Source organism: Loxodonta africana, chromosome 10, assembly GCF_030014295.1.
Source record: "Loxodonta africana isolate mLoxAfr1 chromosome 10, mLoxAfr1.hap2, whole genome shotgun sequence".
NCBI classification, from domain to species: Eukaryota; Metazoa; Chordata; class Mammalia; order Proboscidea; family Elephantidae; genus Loxodonta; species Loxodonta africana.
The window spans coordinates 79250860-79264675 of NC_087351.1; the positions used below are offsets into that span (position 1 = coordinate 79250860).

The 13816-nt window shown below is 35.1% G+C and overlaps 1 protein-coding gene across 3 annotated transcripts in view; it reads left to right on the top strand.

Moving 5' to 3' along the window:
* Positions 1-13816, top strand: part of PALS1 (protein associated with LIN7 1, MAGUK p55 family member) — a 104815-nt gene that overhangs the window by 54137 nt on the left and 36862 nt on the right. For all 3 annotated transcript variants that reach the window (XM_023546265.2, XM_003408719.4, XM_010588697.3), the window contains exons 4-7: positions 4361-4569; positions 11813-11890; positions 12425-12571; positions 13569-13730. In XM_023546265.2, the coding sequence (XP_023402033.1) occupies positions 4361-4569; positions 11813-11890; positions 12425-12571; positions 13569-13730 (596 nt within the window). The remainder of the gene's footprint in view (positions 1-4360; positions 4570-11812; positions 11891-12424; positions 12572-13568; positions 13731-13816) is intronic.

Consider the following 13816-nt stretch of genomic DNA (forward strand, 5'->3'; position numbering starts at 1 on the left):
CTTTAAAGACAGTTTAAGGCTCTTGAATCCTTTACACTCTTAAAAATTCTTTACACTCTTGGTAATTCTGTGGTAACATCTGTCAATTTGATGTAATTTGACCTTTCATATTCTTACCTACTCTTGTGGACAGAATATTAGCATGGTTAAATTCTGGCTATCTCTCAAGTTTTATCTGACTCTGGGTCACAACGTCTTAGGTTATTCTAATGACAGCTATGGCTTTGTAATCATTCAGTTTGCTGTATTTGTAACTACAGGCAGTCCTTGGCTTATGACACATTCAAGTTATGAGGAATTATAGTTTATCATTAGTAACATGTACTACATACAATGTTGCAGTGCACTAGTTTGCTGATGTTACCATTCTCAGATGTAATGTTTCCAACCCCCAAAGACAAATAATGATCAGATTTATAAAGATACTGATAATGAAAGGCAGTAATAATGAAAACTTAAAAAAAAAACTGAGGTATTCGACTTACATCAGAACCAGCTTACAATGGAGTAGTCATTAGAATGGAACCCCATTGTAAATCAAGGAGTGTCTGTACTAATGACCATATGTTTTATAATAAGAACTGAAGCTCCTTTCATTTGGGGGAAAAAAGGGGACCTCAAGAATCAACTAAAGAATTACAGAGTCCGTAATTGAGATCAGTAAAATAGTGGGATACAAGATAAATATACAAAAACCAACAGCCTTTCTGCAGTTCCTATGTGAAGAAAACTAACAAAAAGACTTAAATGGAGAGATTTTTTATATTAATGGTGTAATAAGACAGATAATTTCCAATATGAGTTTTCCCAGACTTATTTAGTGGTTTAATTTCAGTCAAAGTCTCAGTAGAACTTTTCTTTTTGAGAGAATGGAAAAGAGGGAATGAGGAGTATCTTGGAAAAAAAAAAAAAAAGGTTCTTTAACTCATTTTAAATAGTCAAGGAATCTTTGAAAAAGTGATTGTCTTAGTTATCTAGTGCTGCTGTAATAGAAATACCACAAGTGGATGGTTTTAACAAAGAGAAATTTATTCTCTCACAGTCTAAACAAAAAAACAAACCCATTTTGCCATCGAGTTGATTCCAACTCATAGCAACTCTATAGGACAGAGTAGAACTGCCCCATAGGGTTTCCAAGGAGCGGCTCATGGATTCAAACCGCTGACCTTTTAGTTAGCAGCCGTAGCTCTTAACCAGAAATCTGAATTCAGGGCTCCAGCTCCAGGGGAAGGCTTTCTTTTTCTTGTTTTTTTTTTTTATGGGAGAAGGCCCTTGTCTTCAGCCTCCCCCTGGGTCAGGAGTTTATCAGTACAGGGACCCCCGGGCCTAAGGATGCGATTTGCTCCTGGCTCTTCTTTCTTGGGGGTATGAGGCCTCTCTCCTCTCTGCTCCATTCTTATATCTCAAAAGAGATTGACTCAAAATACAACCTAATCCTGTAGATGTGTCCTGCTTTATTAACATATCTGCCTCTAATCCTGCCTCATTAACATCGTAAAGGTTAGCACCTACAACACATAGGGTAATTAGATCACAGGATGGAGGACAACCACACAATACTGGGAATCATGGCCTAGCCAAGTTAACACACATTTTGGGGGGGCACAATTCAATCCATAGCAGTGATAAAGCAGGTGCTCAATATCAATATGTGAACAAAGACAATAATGTTACTATAATAAGACTTTGTGGTTCTAACAGATAGACCAATTGAATAAAAGGAGACCCTGATATGTGTAAGAATTTGATGGCATCATATTTCAGTGAAAGAGGAAGGATTATTCAGTAAACGAGTTCCTTGGTGGTACAAATGATTAATGAGCTCAGCCACTAATGAAGTTTCTAGTCCACCCAGAGGTGCCTCAGAAGAAAAGCCTGGCAGTCTAATTCCAAAAAATCAGCAATTAAAAACCCTGTGGAACACAGTTCTATTCTGACACGATGGGGTTGCCAAGAGTTGAAATCAACTTGATGGCAACTCGTATTTAGTAAGTGGTGCTCAAATAATTTGGTTAATCGCTTGGAGGAAGAAATGAAGTTAAAAATTCACCCTAAATCTGTGCCCAAAATAAATTCCAGGTGAATTAAAGTTAATTATGAAATAGAAGCCATTTAAGTAAAGATTTATTTAATGGCCTAAGGGGAGTTTATAATGATAAAAATGGTGAAAGAAGTCAAAGTTGGTGGATCATTCTTAACATGTAAGCATAGAAAACTTCTGTAGGAAAAGCTACCACAGATACAATTAACAGGCAAATGGTTGAATGAGAAAAATATTTGCAACAAATATGGTAAATATACACACACCTGTTGGGGGAGCAGAGATTATCATTGGTTTCTTAACCATTACGGCATAATGAGACTGCATAACTGGGTATGGACCCTCTCCAAGAAAAATGCATGCCTGTCTGTGCACAGTCAGAGGCTGTCACACACATACATAAACCCCAAGTTTTCCATACAATTTTAAGAGACTCACATATTCCTGAGAGTTTATGGACCACAAAAGAAGTGCATGGGAAATACGAATAACCTTCAGCCTCCCTGTTAATCAAAGAAAGAGGATTTTAAAAAATGGTAATATTTAATATTGGTTAAAATATTGCCAGTGGGATGTAAATTAGTAAAACCTCCCTAGGAAGCTTGTTGGCTTTAAAAATTTCAGATTCTTTTATTTAAAAATTATATTTCTAGAAATTATTTTAAGGAAACATTGAGATCTCAGACAAATTTATATGCAAGGATGATCATTATATATTAAAATGAGAATTACTACTTATAACAGCAAAATATCGAAAGCAACTAAATGCTCAGATTTAGTGTAATGGCTACACAAATTATGGTGTGGCCATATAATAGAATATCATGTGTTGTTGTTAGGTGCTGACAAATTGGTTCCGACTCATAGCAACCCTGTGTACAACAGAATGAAACACTGCCTGGTCCAGCGCCATCCTCACAGTTGTTATGCTTGAGCCCATTGTTGCAGCCACCGTCAGTCCATCTTGTTGACAGTCTTCCTCTTTTTCACTGACCCTCTACTTTACCAAGCATAATGTCCTTCTCCAGGGACTGGGCCCTCCTGATAACATGTCCAAAGTATGTGAGACACAGTCTAGCTGTACTTGCTTCGAATGGATATTTTGGCTGTACTTCTTCCAAGACAGATTTGTTTGTCCTTCTCGCAGTTCATGGTCTATTCAGTATCCTTCACCAGCACCGTAAATCAAAGGCATCAGTTTTCTGGTCTTCCTTATTTATTGTCCAGCTTTCACATGCATATGAGGCAATTGAAAACATCATGGCTTGGGTCAGGCACACCTTAGTCCTAAAAGTGACATTTTTTGCAGCAGATTTACCCAATGCAAATTGTTGTTTGAATTCTTGACTGCTGCTTCCATGGGCATTGATATTATGTAGCTCTTATAAATAATGTTTTTAAAGACTATTTGGTATGTAGGAAGATGATTACAATAGACAGTAGTCACCTCTTATCTGCTGGGGATATGTTCCAGGACCCCCTTAGATGCCGGAAACCACGGATAGTACCAAAACACTATGTTTTGTCCTATACGTACATACCTATGATAAGTTTTAATTTATAAATTAAGTACAGTAAGAGATTAACAGCAATACTAATAATAAAATATAGCAATGTACTGTAATAAAAGTTATGTGAATATAGTCCCCGGGCAGGATGGATTGGGGTGGCGCGAGACTTCATTACGCTACTCGTTTAATATTTCCAGACCATGGTTGACCACAGGTAACTGAAACCACGGAAAGCGAAGCTGTGAATAAGGGGGAGCTACTAGAAACCCTGGTGGCATAGTGGTTAAATGCTACAGCTGCTGACCAAAGGGTCAGCAGTTGAAATCTACCAGGCGCTCCTTGGAAACTCTATGGGGTGGTTCTACTCTGTCCTGTAGGGTTGCTATGAGCCGGAATCGACTCGATGGCACTGGGTTTGGTTTTGGGTTTGGTTCTGTACTGTTGAATGAAAAAGGAAACACCCTAAAATGTTTTTTTAAAAAAAGTTGTTTCCAGGTGATGGGGTTATTGTTGATTTTTAACTTTCTGTATCACCTTTTGTTTTTTGTACCTGACGTTTTAGTTTTATAATTAAAACACTTAAAAAAAAAAAAGCCACGTTATTCTGTCGTACAATTTTTATAGAGTTTTACTTAAAAATCAGTGAAATGACAGTGATTTGGCACTCAGAAATATGCGTGTTTAGGGTTTTTGGTTTTTTTTTTTTTTTAATTTAAATTGTTACCAGTTCAAGAAATTTTATTTTAATAAGTATGTGAGTTAAGACTGAAAAGATTAATTTTTGGATAACTTTTCCTTCTCCTACTAGAAGTGGAAGACTTGTTTTCTTCACTTAAACACATCCAACATACTTTGGTAGATTCTCAGAGCCAGGAGGATATTTCACTGCTTTTACAACTTGTGCAAAATAAAGATTTCCAGAATGCATTTAAGATACACAACGCTGTCACAGTACATATGAACAAGGCCAGTCCACCATTTCCTCTTATCTCCAATGCACAAGATCTTGTACAAGAGGTATGTATTTGGAACATCTTGTTGACATCTACAAGGTAATTGTTACTGATAGTAAGGCAGTGTTACTGGAAAACACTGATGTGAATATAAGCTTGTTTGAATAAATTACTACTGATCGCATGTTAATTTATTGTGATCAAAAAAAAACTTGCAGCATGCACTTTATCCTGAAAAAACAATTTTTTTTCTTTTTTAAGCAGAGCTTTATTTCATGAAAAGAGTTAACTTTGTATGTAAAACTGTAAAATTGGATAGTAAGAAAAATATTTGTCAGAATTATTCAAGGACATATTTTTGATGATCTAAGATATTAATGAATGCTGAACAAGTTTTTTTTGGTAATTTAACTTTTTATAAAGAAAAAGTTGAGAACTTGGGACTTTATTAAATGAACTTTGCTTATCTAAAGACACCTTTAAGAGAGTTAAATAGCAAACCAACAGACTGGAAATGATAGTTGATTACTTGGTTTGGAGATAATGAGATGTGTGTGTATATATAAATATATATATGGATAACAAAATCTTGTGTGTAAAAAATGCATAAAGAACTCTTGTGAATTAATGAGAAAAAGACTTCTTAGTTTAAGGAAAAGCATATAGAAAATAAACTTCTTGAATGATACATTTGTGAAGTGCTTTTAAAGATGTACAGTATAGGAGCAAAGTTGTTTTGTGTGTTTTTAACCTACAACCAAATGTATAGTTCCTGTCTTCCATGAGCTTAGTATAGTACTAGCTAGTACAATAAAATTAGTGGGAATACAGTAACATTAGTAGTTTTAAATCAGATGCGGCCAGTTTTATAAGATGAACACTGTTATGGAACACTCCCTGCCAAATGTGTGTTGGAATCCTTACCTCTGTACATGTGGATGTGATCCCATTTGGGAATAAAATTTCCTTTTTTATGTTAATGATACAATTTCAACGTAGGGTGTCTTAGACCTAATCACTTTTGAGGTATAAAAGGACCAATTAGGCACAGAAGAAAGCAAGCACAGATGGGGAAAGATAGATGCCATGCTACATGAAGATCACCAGAGAACCGAAGAACAGAAGCTGAAAAGAGTCACGGACCTTCCCCCAGAGCTGATGGAGAGAAAGCCTTTACCTAGAGTCATTCTCCTGAATTCATACTTCTAGCCTCCTAAACTGTAAGAAAGTGAATTTGTTTGTTAAAGCCACCTATTTGTGGTATTTCTGTTATAGCAGCACTAGATAACTAAGACAAGCAAGTATTATCTAGGCAAATTGTTGCTGTTATATACCTGAGTCAGCTCTGACTCTCAGTGGCCCTGTGTATAATAATAGAACTAAACATTGCCCAGTCTTGCGCCATCTTCACAATTGTAGGTGTGTTAGAGCCCATTGTTGGCAGCCACTGTGTCATTCCGTCTCTTCAGGGTCTTTCCCTTTTTTGCTGACCCTCTACCTAGCAGGATGTACTTCTGGGATTTGTTCTTCCTGATAACATGTCAAAAGTAAATGAGATGAAGCCTTTCCATCGTCATGTCTAAGGAGCATCCGGGCTTTACTTCCTCTAATATAGATTTGTTTATTTTTCTGGCAGTCCATGGTACATTCAGTATTCTTTGCCAGCACCATAATTCAAATGCGTCAATTCTTCTTTGGTCTCCCTTTTTTTCATTGTCCAGTTTTCACGTGGCTATGAGACGATAGAAAATACCATGGCTTGGGTCAGGCACACCTTAGTCATCAAAGTGACATCTTTGCTTTTCAACACTTTAAAGAGGTCTTTTGCAGGAGATTTGTCTGGTACAACACATCATTTAATTTCTTGACTGCTGCTTTCATGGGGGAAAAGTGGTTAAATCCTATGGCTGCTAACCAAAGGGTTGGCAGTTCGAATCTGCCAGGCGCTCCTTGGAAACTCTATGGGGCAGTTCTTTGTCCTGAGGGTCACTACGAGTCGGAGTCGACTCAATGGCACTGGGTTTGGTTTGGTTTGCTTTGCTTTCATGGGCGTTGGTAGTGGATCCAAATGAAATGAAATCCTTGACAACTTAAATATTTTCTCTCTTTATCATGATGGAAGGATCAGAAAAAATTGGTTGATCTTCAGCCATTTCCAGAGGTAACATGATCGAGAACTTGTGGTAGTGAAATCCAAGAAGAAATCCAAGCTGCACTGAAGGCATTGGCGAAAAACAAAGCTCCAGGAATTGGCAATACCAATTGAAATGCTTCAACAAACAAGTTCAACAAACTTGTCTATGCCAAGAAATTTGGAGGACAGCTTCTTGGCCAACCAATGGGAAGAGATCCATATTTGCCCGTTCCAAAGAAAGGTGACCCAACAGAATGTGGAAATTATTGAACAATATCATTAATGTCACACGCATGTAAAATTTTGCTAAAGACAATTGAAAACTGGTTGCAGCAGTACGTCAACGGGGAATTGCCGGAAATTCAAGCCAGATTCAGAAGAGGACAGGGAACGAGAGAAATAGCTGATATCAGATGGATCTTAGCTGAAAGCAGAGAATACTAGAAAGATGTTTACCTGTATTTTATTGACTATGCAAAGACATTCGACCATGTGGATCTTAACAAATTATAGATAACATTGTAAAGAATGGGAATTCGAGAACACTTTAATTATGTTCACGCGGAACCTGTCCATAGATCAAGAGGCAGTCATTCAATCAGAACAAGGGGGTATTGTGTGGTTTAAAATTAGGAAAGGTGTGTGTTGGGTTGTATCCTTTCTCCGTATTTATTCAGTCTGTATGCTGAGTAAATAATCGGAGAAACTGGACTATCAGAAGAAGAATATGGCATCATTATTGGAGGAAGACTCATTAACAACTTGCGATATGCAGTTGACACAACCTTGCTTGCTGAAAGTAAAAAGGGCTTGAAGCACTGATGAAGATCAAAGACTACAGCCCTCAGTATGGATTACACTTCAACATAAAGAAAACAGAAATTCTCACAACTGGACCAGTAAGCAGCATCATTTAGGCAAATAGAGGCAACTCAGGAAGCTGGAATAGCTGGCATGATCACAGTCATAGTGGGGAAGCAGCATAGTGTGTGGAGGAAACAACAGGCATGTTAAGGCTGGGGCAAAAAAGACATGAGAAATGCTATGAGACAAGGCTGGAAAAGAGGCAAAGCTGGAGGTCCTTCTGTTCAAGGCTGAGGAGCTTAGACTTGAAACTATAAATGATAGCTAATGAGAATGGTCATATTTGTGTTATAGAAATGAAAACATAATAACATAAGCCTGTTGCTGTCGAGTCGATTTTGACACATAGTGATCCTATAGGACAGAGTAGAGCTCTGCCCTGTGGGGTTTCCAAGGCTGAAATCTTTACAGAAGCAGACTGCCACACCTTTCTCTCGTGGAGCAGCTGGTAGGTTCAAACTATCAACCTTTTGATTAGAAGCTGAGCACTTTAACCACTGTACCACCAGGGATCGTTTTGAATAACATCAAAAAAGATATTTTAATAATTTATTAGATTCAAATAAGAATTATGAAAAACGTAAAACAGTATGAGTAGTTTGATCTCATTTTGGTAAAAATAAGAATAAACAATAAAGAAAAGATATATACCAAAATGATTTTTCCTAAATTTAGGAATTATGGATGCTTTTTTTGGTGATAGCTTTATTGGGATATAATTCATACACAGTTAAAATGGGTGCATTTTATTATATACTTCAATATATTTTGGTAAATGTATACACCTTGTAATTTACCATCACAGTTGAATTATAGAAGCGCCCGTCACTCCACAAAGCTCCCACTTTGTAGTCAATAATCCCCTTCCCGCTCCAGGCACTAGACATCCTCTGATCTCTTCTGTCTTTATAAATTTGCGTTTTCCTTTTCATATAAATGGAATCAGACAATATGTAGTCTTTTGCTCAGCATAATGTTTTCTAATTCATCCATGTTGTGTGTTTCAGGAGCCTGCAGTTTCTTGCTGAGTACCTTGTATGAATGTCCCATAGTTTGTTTATCCATCCATCTGTTGATAGATACATGTGTTGTTTCCTGTTTTGGACTATTATGAATAAAGCTCCTATAAACATTTGTGCACAAGTCACTGTGTGAACAAATGTTCTCGTTTCTGTTGGATTAATACCTAGGAATGGAATTGTTGGATCATATGCTAAGTGTATCTTACAAGAAACTGCCAGACTTTTTCCAAAATGGCTGTACCATTTCACATTCCCGTGAGCAATATATGAGAGTTCCATTTGTTCCCCATTCCCACCAACATTTGGTATTATCAGTCTTTATAAGTTTTATCTTTCTACCAAGTGTGTAATGTTATCTCCTTTTAATTTGTATTTCTATAATGATTATTGATGCTGAGCATTTTTCAATGTGTTTATTGGCCATTCCTGTATCATCTTTTGTGAAATGTCTGTTCAGATCTTTTCCTCATTTTTAAAATCAGTTGTTAGTCTGAGTTATAAGCATTCTTTATATGTTCAGGTTACAAGTCCTTTGTCATGTATAGATATATTATGGTGAATATTTTGGTAATAGAAATACAGGAAGGATATATACCAAAGAGATTATTCCTAGGTTTGGGAATTATGATCATTTTTATTTTCTTCTTGTTGGCTACCTATTCTGATTTTTTACATGTAACGTATATACCATTTCTATTAAAAAAAAAATTAGTTTAAAAATAAGAAAGCTTGGCTCTGAAGGAAAATAGTATAGCTAGAGAAGAGTACAAGATCAAAAGAGTGTATTTTCTTTTAAAAATAAGAAATTTGAACACTTTAATAGGCTAATAGAAAGAAGACATTGGGATGTAACAATAGCCTTCTAATTCCCGAGGCCTTTGTTGAAGTAGCTGGTGGTGTGTGTTAACACTAGAATAGGTAGCAACTGGGAAGATTAAGACAGAAAAAAGGAGTAATGGGAAGGGAGTAATTGTTACTACAGGAGTTCTGATTTCATTAGAAGGGAGGATTCATAGATGTTGAGGAACTGACCTAAAAGTAGAAATAGGAAAAAATGTCTAGTACAGAAAATTATCATTGAGTTGACCTGGTACTTTGGCACAGTGGTTAAGAGCTCGGCTACTAACCTAAAGGTCGGCAGTTCAAATCCACCAGCCGCTGCTCCTTGGAAACCCTATGGGGCGGGGTCACTATGAGTTGGAATCGGCTCGATGGCAGTGGGTTTTTTGGCACATTTTTAATCCAGAGTTGTCTTTTTCCTTTCATAGTTAGTTACCTTCTCCAGCTGTCAAAAGGTATATAATCAGGGAATATAAATTTCATTTTAAATTAACCTAAATTTTGTATATCTTAGAAAAGTAAACACCATATTTTAAAAATCAGCTTTTTTGGATCACTGCCCTTGTCCATTAGTAAGATTTAATGGAATTCTTAAAGAAGATAATAATTGCCATGCTATCCTGTTTAGAACTCTGTAATTGGAAACTTGTTTTTCTAGGTTCAAACACCTCCAAAAAAGTCAGGCTGATTTTGGTACTGTCATTGCTTTGTATCCACTTGTTGCAGTCAAATTAATTAATCCCCGAATTATTATCTTTTACATTTGATAGGGGAACTAGTAATAAAATGATTTACAATAGTCATAAAAGATATTATAGCATTGCTGGGTTCCTGTTTCAATCATGAATTAGTCTTATTAAAAATTCTACTGTATGTGGATTCACTTCTGCACATTTTCATTAATGATGATAGTTTTCGTTTTGGTATCTGAGTTACCGCAAAGCACTCCTTTTGGTGGGTAATTAGAAAAGCAGAGCCCTGGTGGCGCAGTGGTTAAGAAGCTTAGCTGCAAACCAAAAGGTCAGCGGTTCGAATATACCAGCCACTCCTTGGAAACCCCATGGGGCAGTTCTACTCTGTTTTATAGGGTCTCTATGAGTCAGAATCGACTTGATGGCAACAGGTTAATTATAGAAAGAGGAACCCGGGGTTTGAGGACAGAAAAGGGAAGAAAATCAAAGGTATTGACAGTGGGATCACACACAGCACACTCTTTTGGGGAAAAGTATAGTCCATAGACCAAAATTTGTTCCTTAAATATTTATATTAAAACAATAAATGCACTGAACATAGAATTCAAATGATTAGAAATCGAAAAGGGAAGTACACTAAATAAAGCAGAAGAAACTAAATTGAAAGAACAGTAAATTTAATTATATCTTCATATGAGTAAATGTCAAAGTGCCATCAAGTGTGTGTTTATTCTAAGAAAATAGGAATGCCATAGTGACTCAAGAAGAGATAGCAAAAACAAAATAGACCAGCAACTATAGATGAAATCAAGTGTTAGTCAGAAATCCACCCTTAAAAAAGGTACCAGGCCCAGATGATTTTATTCTTAAGCTCTATCAAAACATTCAGGAACATATAACTCTTATGTTAAATAAACTGTTCTAACATGTAAAGATAGAACGATCCCTAACTCATTATACTAGGATAGTGTAACCTAGATATTAAAACCAGATAGTAGTTCCGAAAACTATGTTCAGCCTTCTATACACCAATGTAATTTAGGAATAGTAATGCAGAAATCTTAAAATACGTATATCTCTCATCAAGAAATATATTAAAGTAATAATTTATTACGTGCTAGGTACTGTGCTAAGCATTTTATATGGATTATCTTGATCTTTTTAAAAACTTAAAAGGTAGGTGCCATTTTACAGATAAAGATACATACTAAAAAAAGGTTTATCATAGCCAAGTGGAGTTTATCCTAGGATTGCTTGACTTAAGGAAAAGTAATATAGTTCACTATATTAAGGTTATTGTTTCATTACTCTAATATAAATTTATCTTGTTAGTCTGTAACCCCTAAACTGTCTCTGATTTACGGGATAGTTACATAAACAAGGGCTATACAATTGTAAAATAGCAAGGTTTTCTTCCCTTAATGCTTCTGTTCCTTATAGTTCCTTATGTTCTTATTATTAGTTTATTATATAGTATGTTGGCTATAACTTTCAAAAAGAAAATATTTCATTCATAGGCTTAAATATTAAAATCTTATCTAGTATTTTTAATAAGGAATTATCATGTTACCATGATAACAAGATTGGAAACTGGGGGGAAAAATTTTATGTTTTTTTTTTCCTTATAGTCCTTTTTAGTGCTTTTCCGTCGTAACTACTTTAATTTATACTTTTAAAAAAAAAATACTAACCTGTATAAGTGCTCCTGATATTTTCTGCAGCCTAGGAAGAGTAATATTTATTGGTATTTCTTAGGTACAAGCTGTTTTGAAGCCAGTTCATCAGAAGGAAGGGCAAGAATTAACTGCCTTGCTGAATGCCCCGCATATTCAGGTAGAAAATAGACAAAGCATTATATGGTTTTCGTAGCATTCATCATTAAAAAAAAAAAAAAATCAGACTTCTGTTACTGGAAGAGACCTTTTTTGGTGTTTGCAACTGCCTTAGCAAAATTATTGTTGTTGTTGGGTAATATATTTTCATATTTAAAATTAACCGAATTTTTTTAAAACAACTTTTTATTCTTTAAAAATTAGACAAAACTTTCTCCTTTTTTTTGGTTGTAACACATTTTTCATAAATCCTTAATTACCTAGAGTGTTTAAGTGTTAAGTGTTCTAAGTATTTTAGACTTTCATAACTCATCCCAGTGTATGCCCTGACATACCTAACACATTTATTAGCTGTAAAGCATATAGAATTGCATCTGAACGTAAGGTAGGAAGTTTGGAAATAGGTCTGCGTAATAATTATAGCATGTCTTTTAGAGATTTAATGATCAGAATACTATATACACAGTTAGCTGAAAAATTGCTCTACATAAATAGATCATTCTGTTTATTAAAATGCTCTATTTCTTTGAAACAGGCACTTTTACTGGCCCATGATAAGGTTGCTGAGCAGGAAATGCAGCTAGAGCCCATTACAGATGAGAGAGTTTATGAAAGCGTTGGGCAATATGGAGGAGAAACTGTAAAAATAGTTCGTATAGAAAAGGCTCGCGATATTCCATTGGTAAGTGTTCCACATCTCTGATCTGAGATTAATTCTGCACAGGGGGTCTTGTAAATAGCAGATGATTTAAGGCCGCACTGCATTGCTGGTGATTTTTATCTTTTGAGGTTCATTTGTTAGTTGTTTTATATTCCTGCTTTTACCCTTTATTTGGCTAAGAAAGGTTTTTTCATCATCTTTTCTCACCTGTATGGTGGAAATAATAGCTTGTGAAATAATTGTTGAGATACAAAGAAGGGATAATTTGATTATTCTCCCAGCTTACTTTCCTTAACAATAGTTAGAAATTCTGATGTTTTTATTCAGTTAAATTTGTTGAAACACATTTATTTGTATACTTCAGATATTCTTAGAAGTGTGTATTCCTTAATGTTTGTATTTGGTTTATAGTTTTTATATGTAAAACTTTTTGTTTTCTTTTTTTAGTCTTCTCTCAGTGCTTTAGTTCCCCCCACCCCCCCTTTCAGAGGACATATGAACCCTATTTTATAGACAGTTTGTGTAACTGGTTTTTTTCCTCCCAAAGGAATTTGGAAAGTCATGAGAAAATTTTCAAGTAAAAGTTTTATTCTTTAGGTCATATTTCCAAATTTTGAGCATACATTTTACAGTTGTGCTTCTGATTTGTATAATAAATATTATACATTTAATATTTAATATTAATAAACATTACGTTTTAATGTGAATTGGATACAGCTACAATATTTAACATGTTGAATTATCAACCAGATTGGTATTCATCCCACTGTTATATTTTTGAATTAAAAAAGGAAGACTTTTATGGTCATAAGTCATGGCCACTGATTACATCTAGATGTAATGTAACCATTTGAACAGCATTCAATATATACAGAACAAATTTGATTATAGGTTTCATACATTGTTTTAGATAACTGAAGGCTGATACTGTTGAATATGTATAAATACAAAAAATAATTTAAAAATGAAGAAATCTTTAAAAATTTTTTATTTTAAAATTGATATTGAATTTTTTTAGGGTGCTACAGTTCGTAATGAAATGGATTCTGTCATCATTAGTCGAATAGTAAAAGGAGGCGCTGCAGAGAAAAGTGGTCTGTTACATGAAGGAGATGAAGTTCTGGAGATAAATGGCATTGAAATTCGGGGAAAAGATGTCAATGAGGTTTTTGACATATTGGTAAGTGGACACAAGTTAAAGAATCATTGATAGGTTTTTTAAAAGCTGTTTTCCTTGTTATTAGATTTAAGAATAAAATATATTTT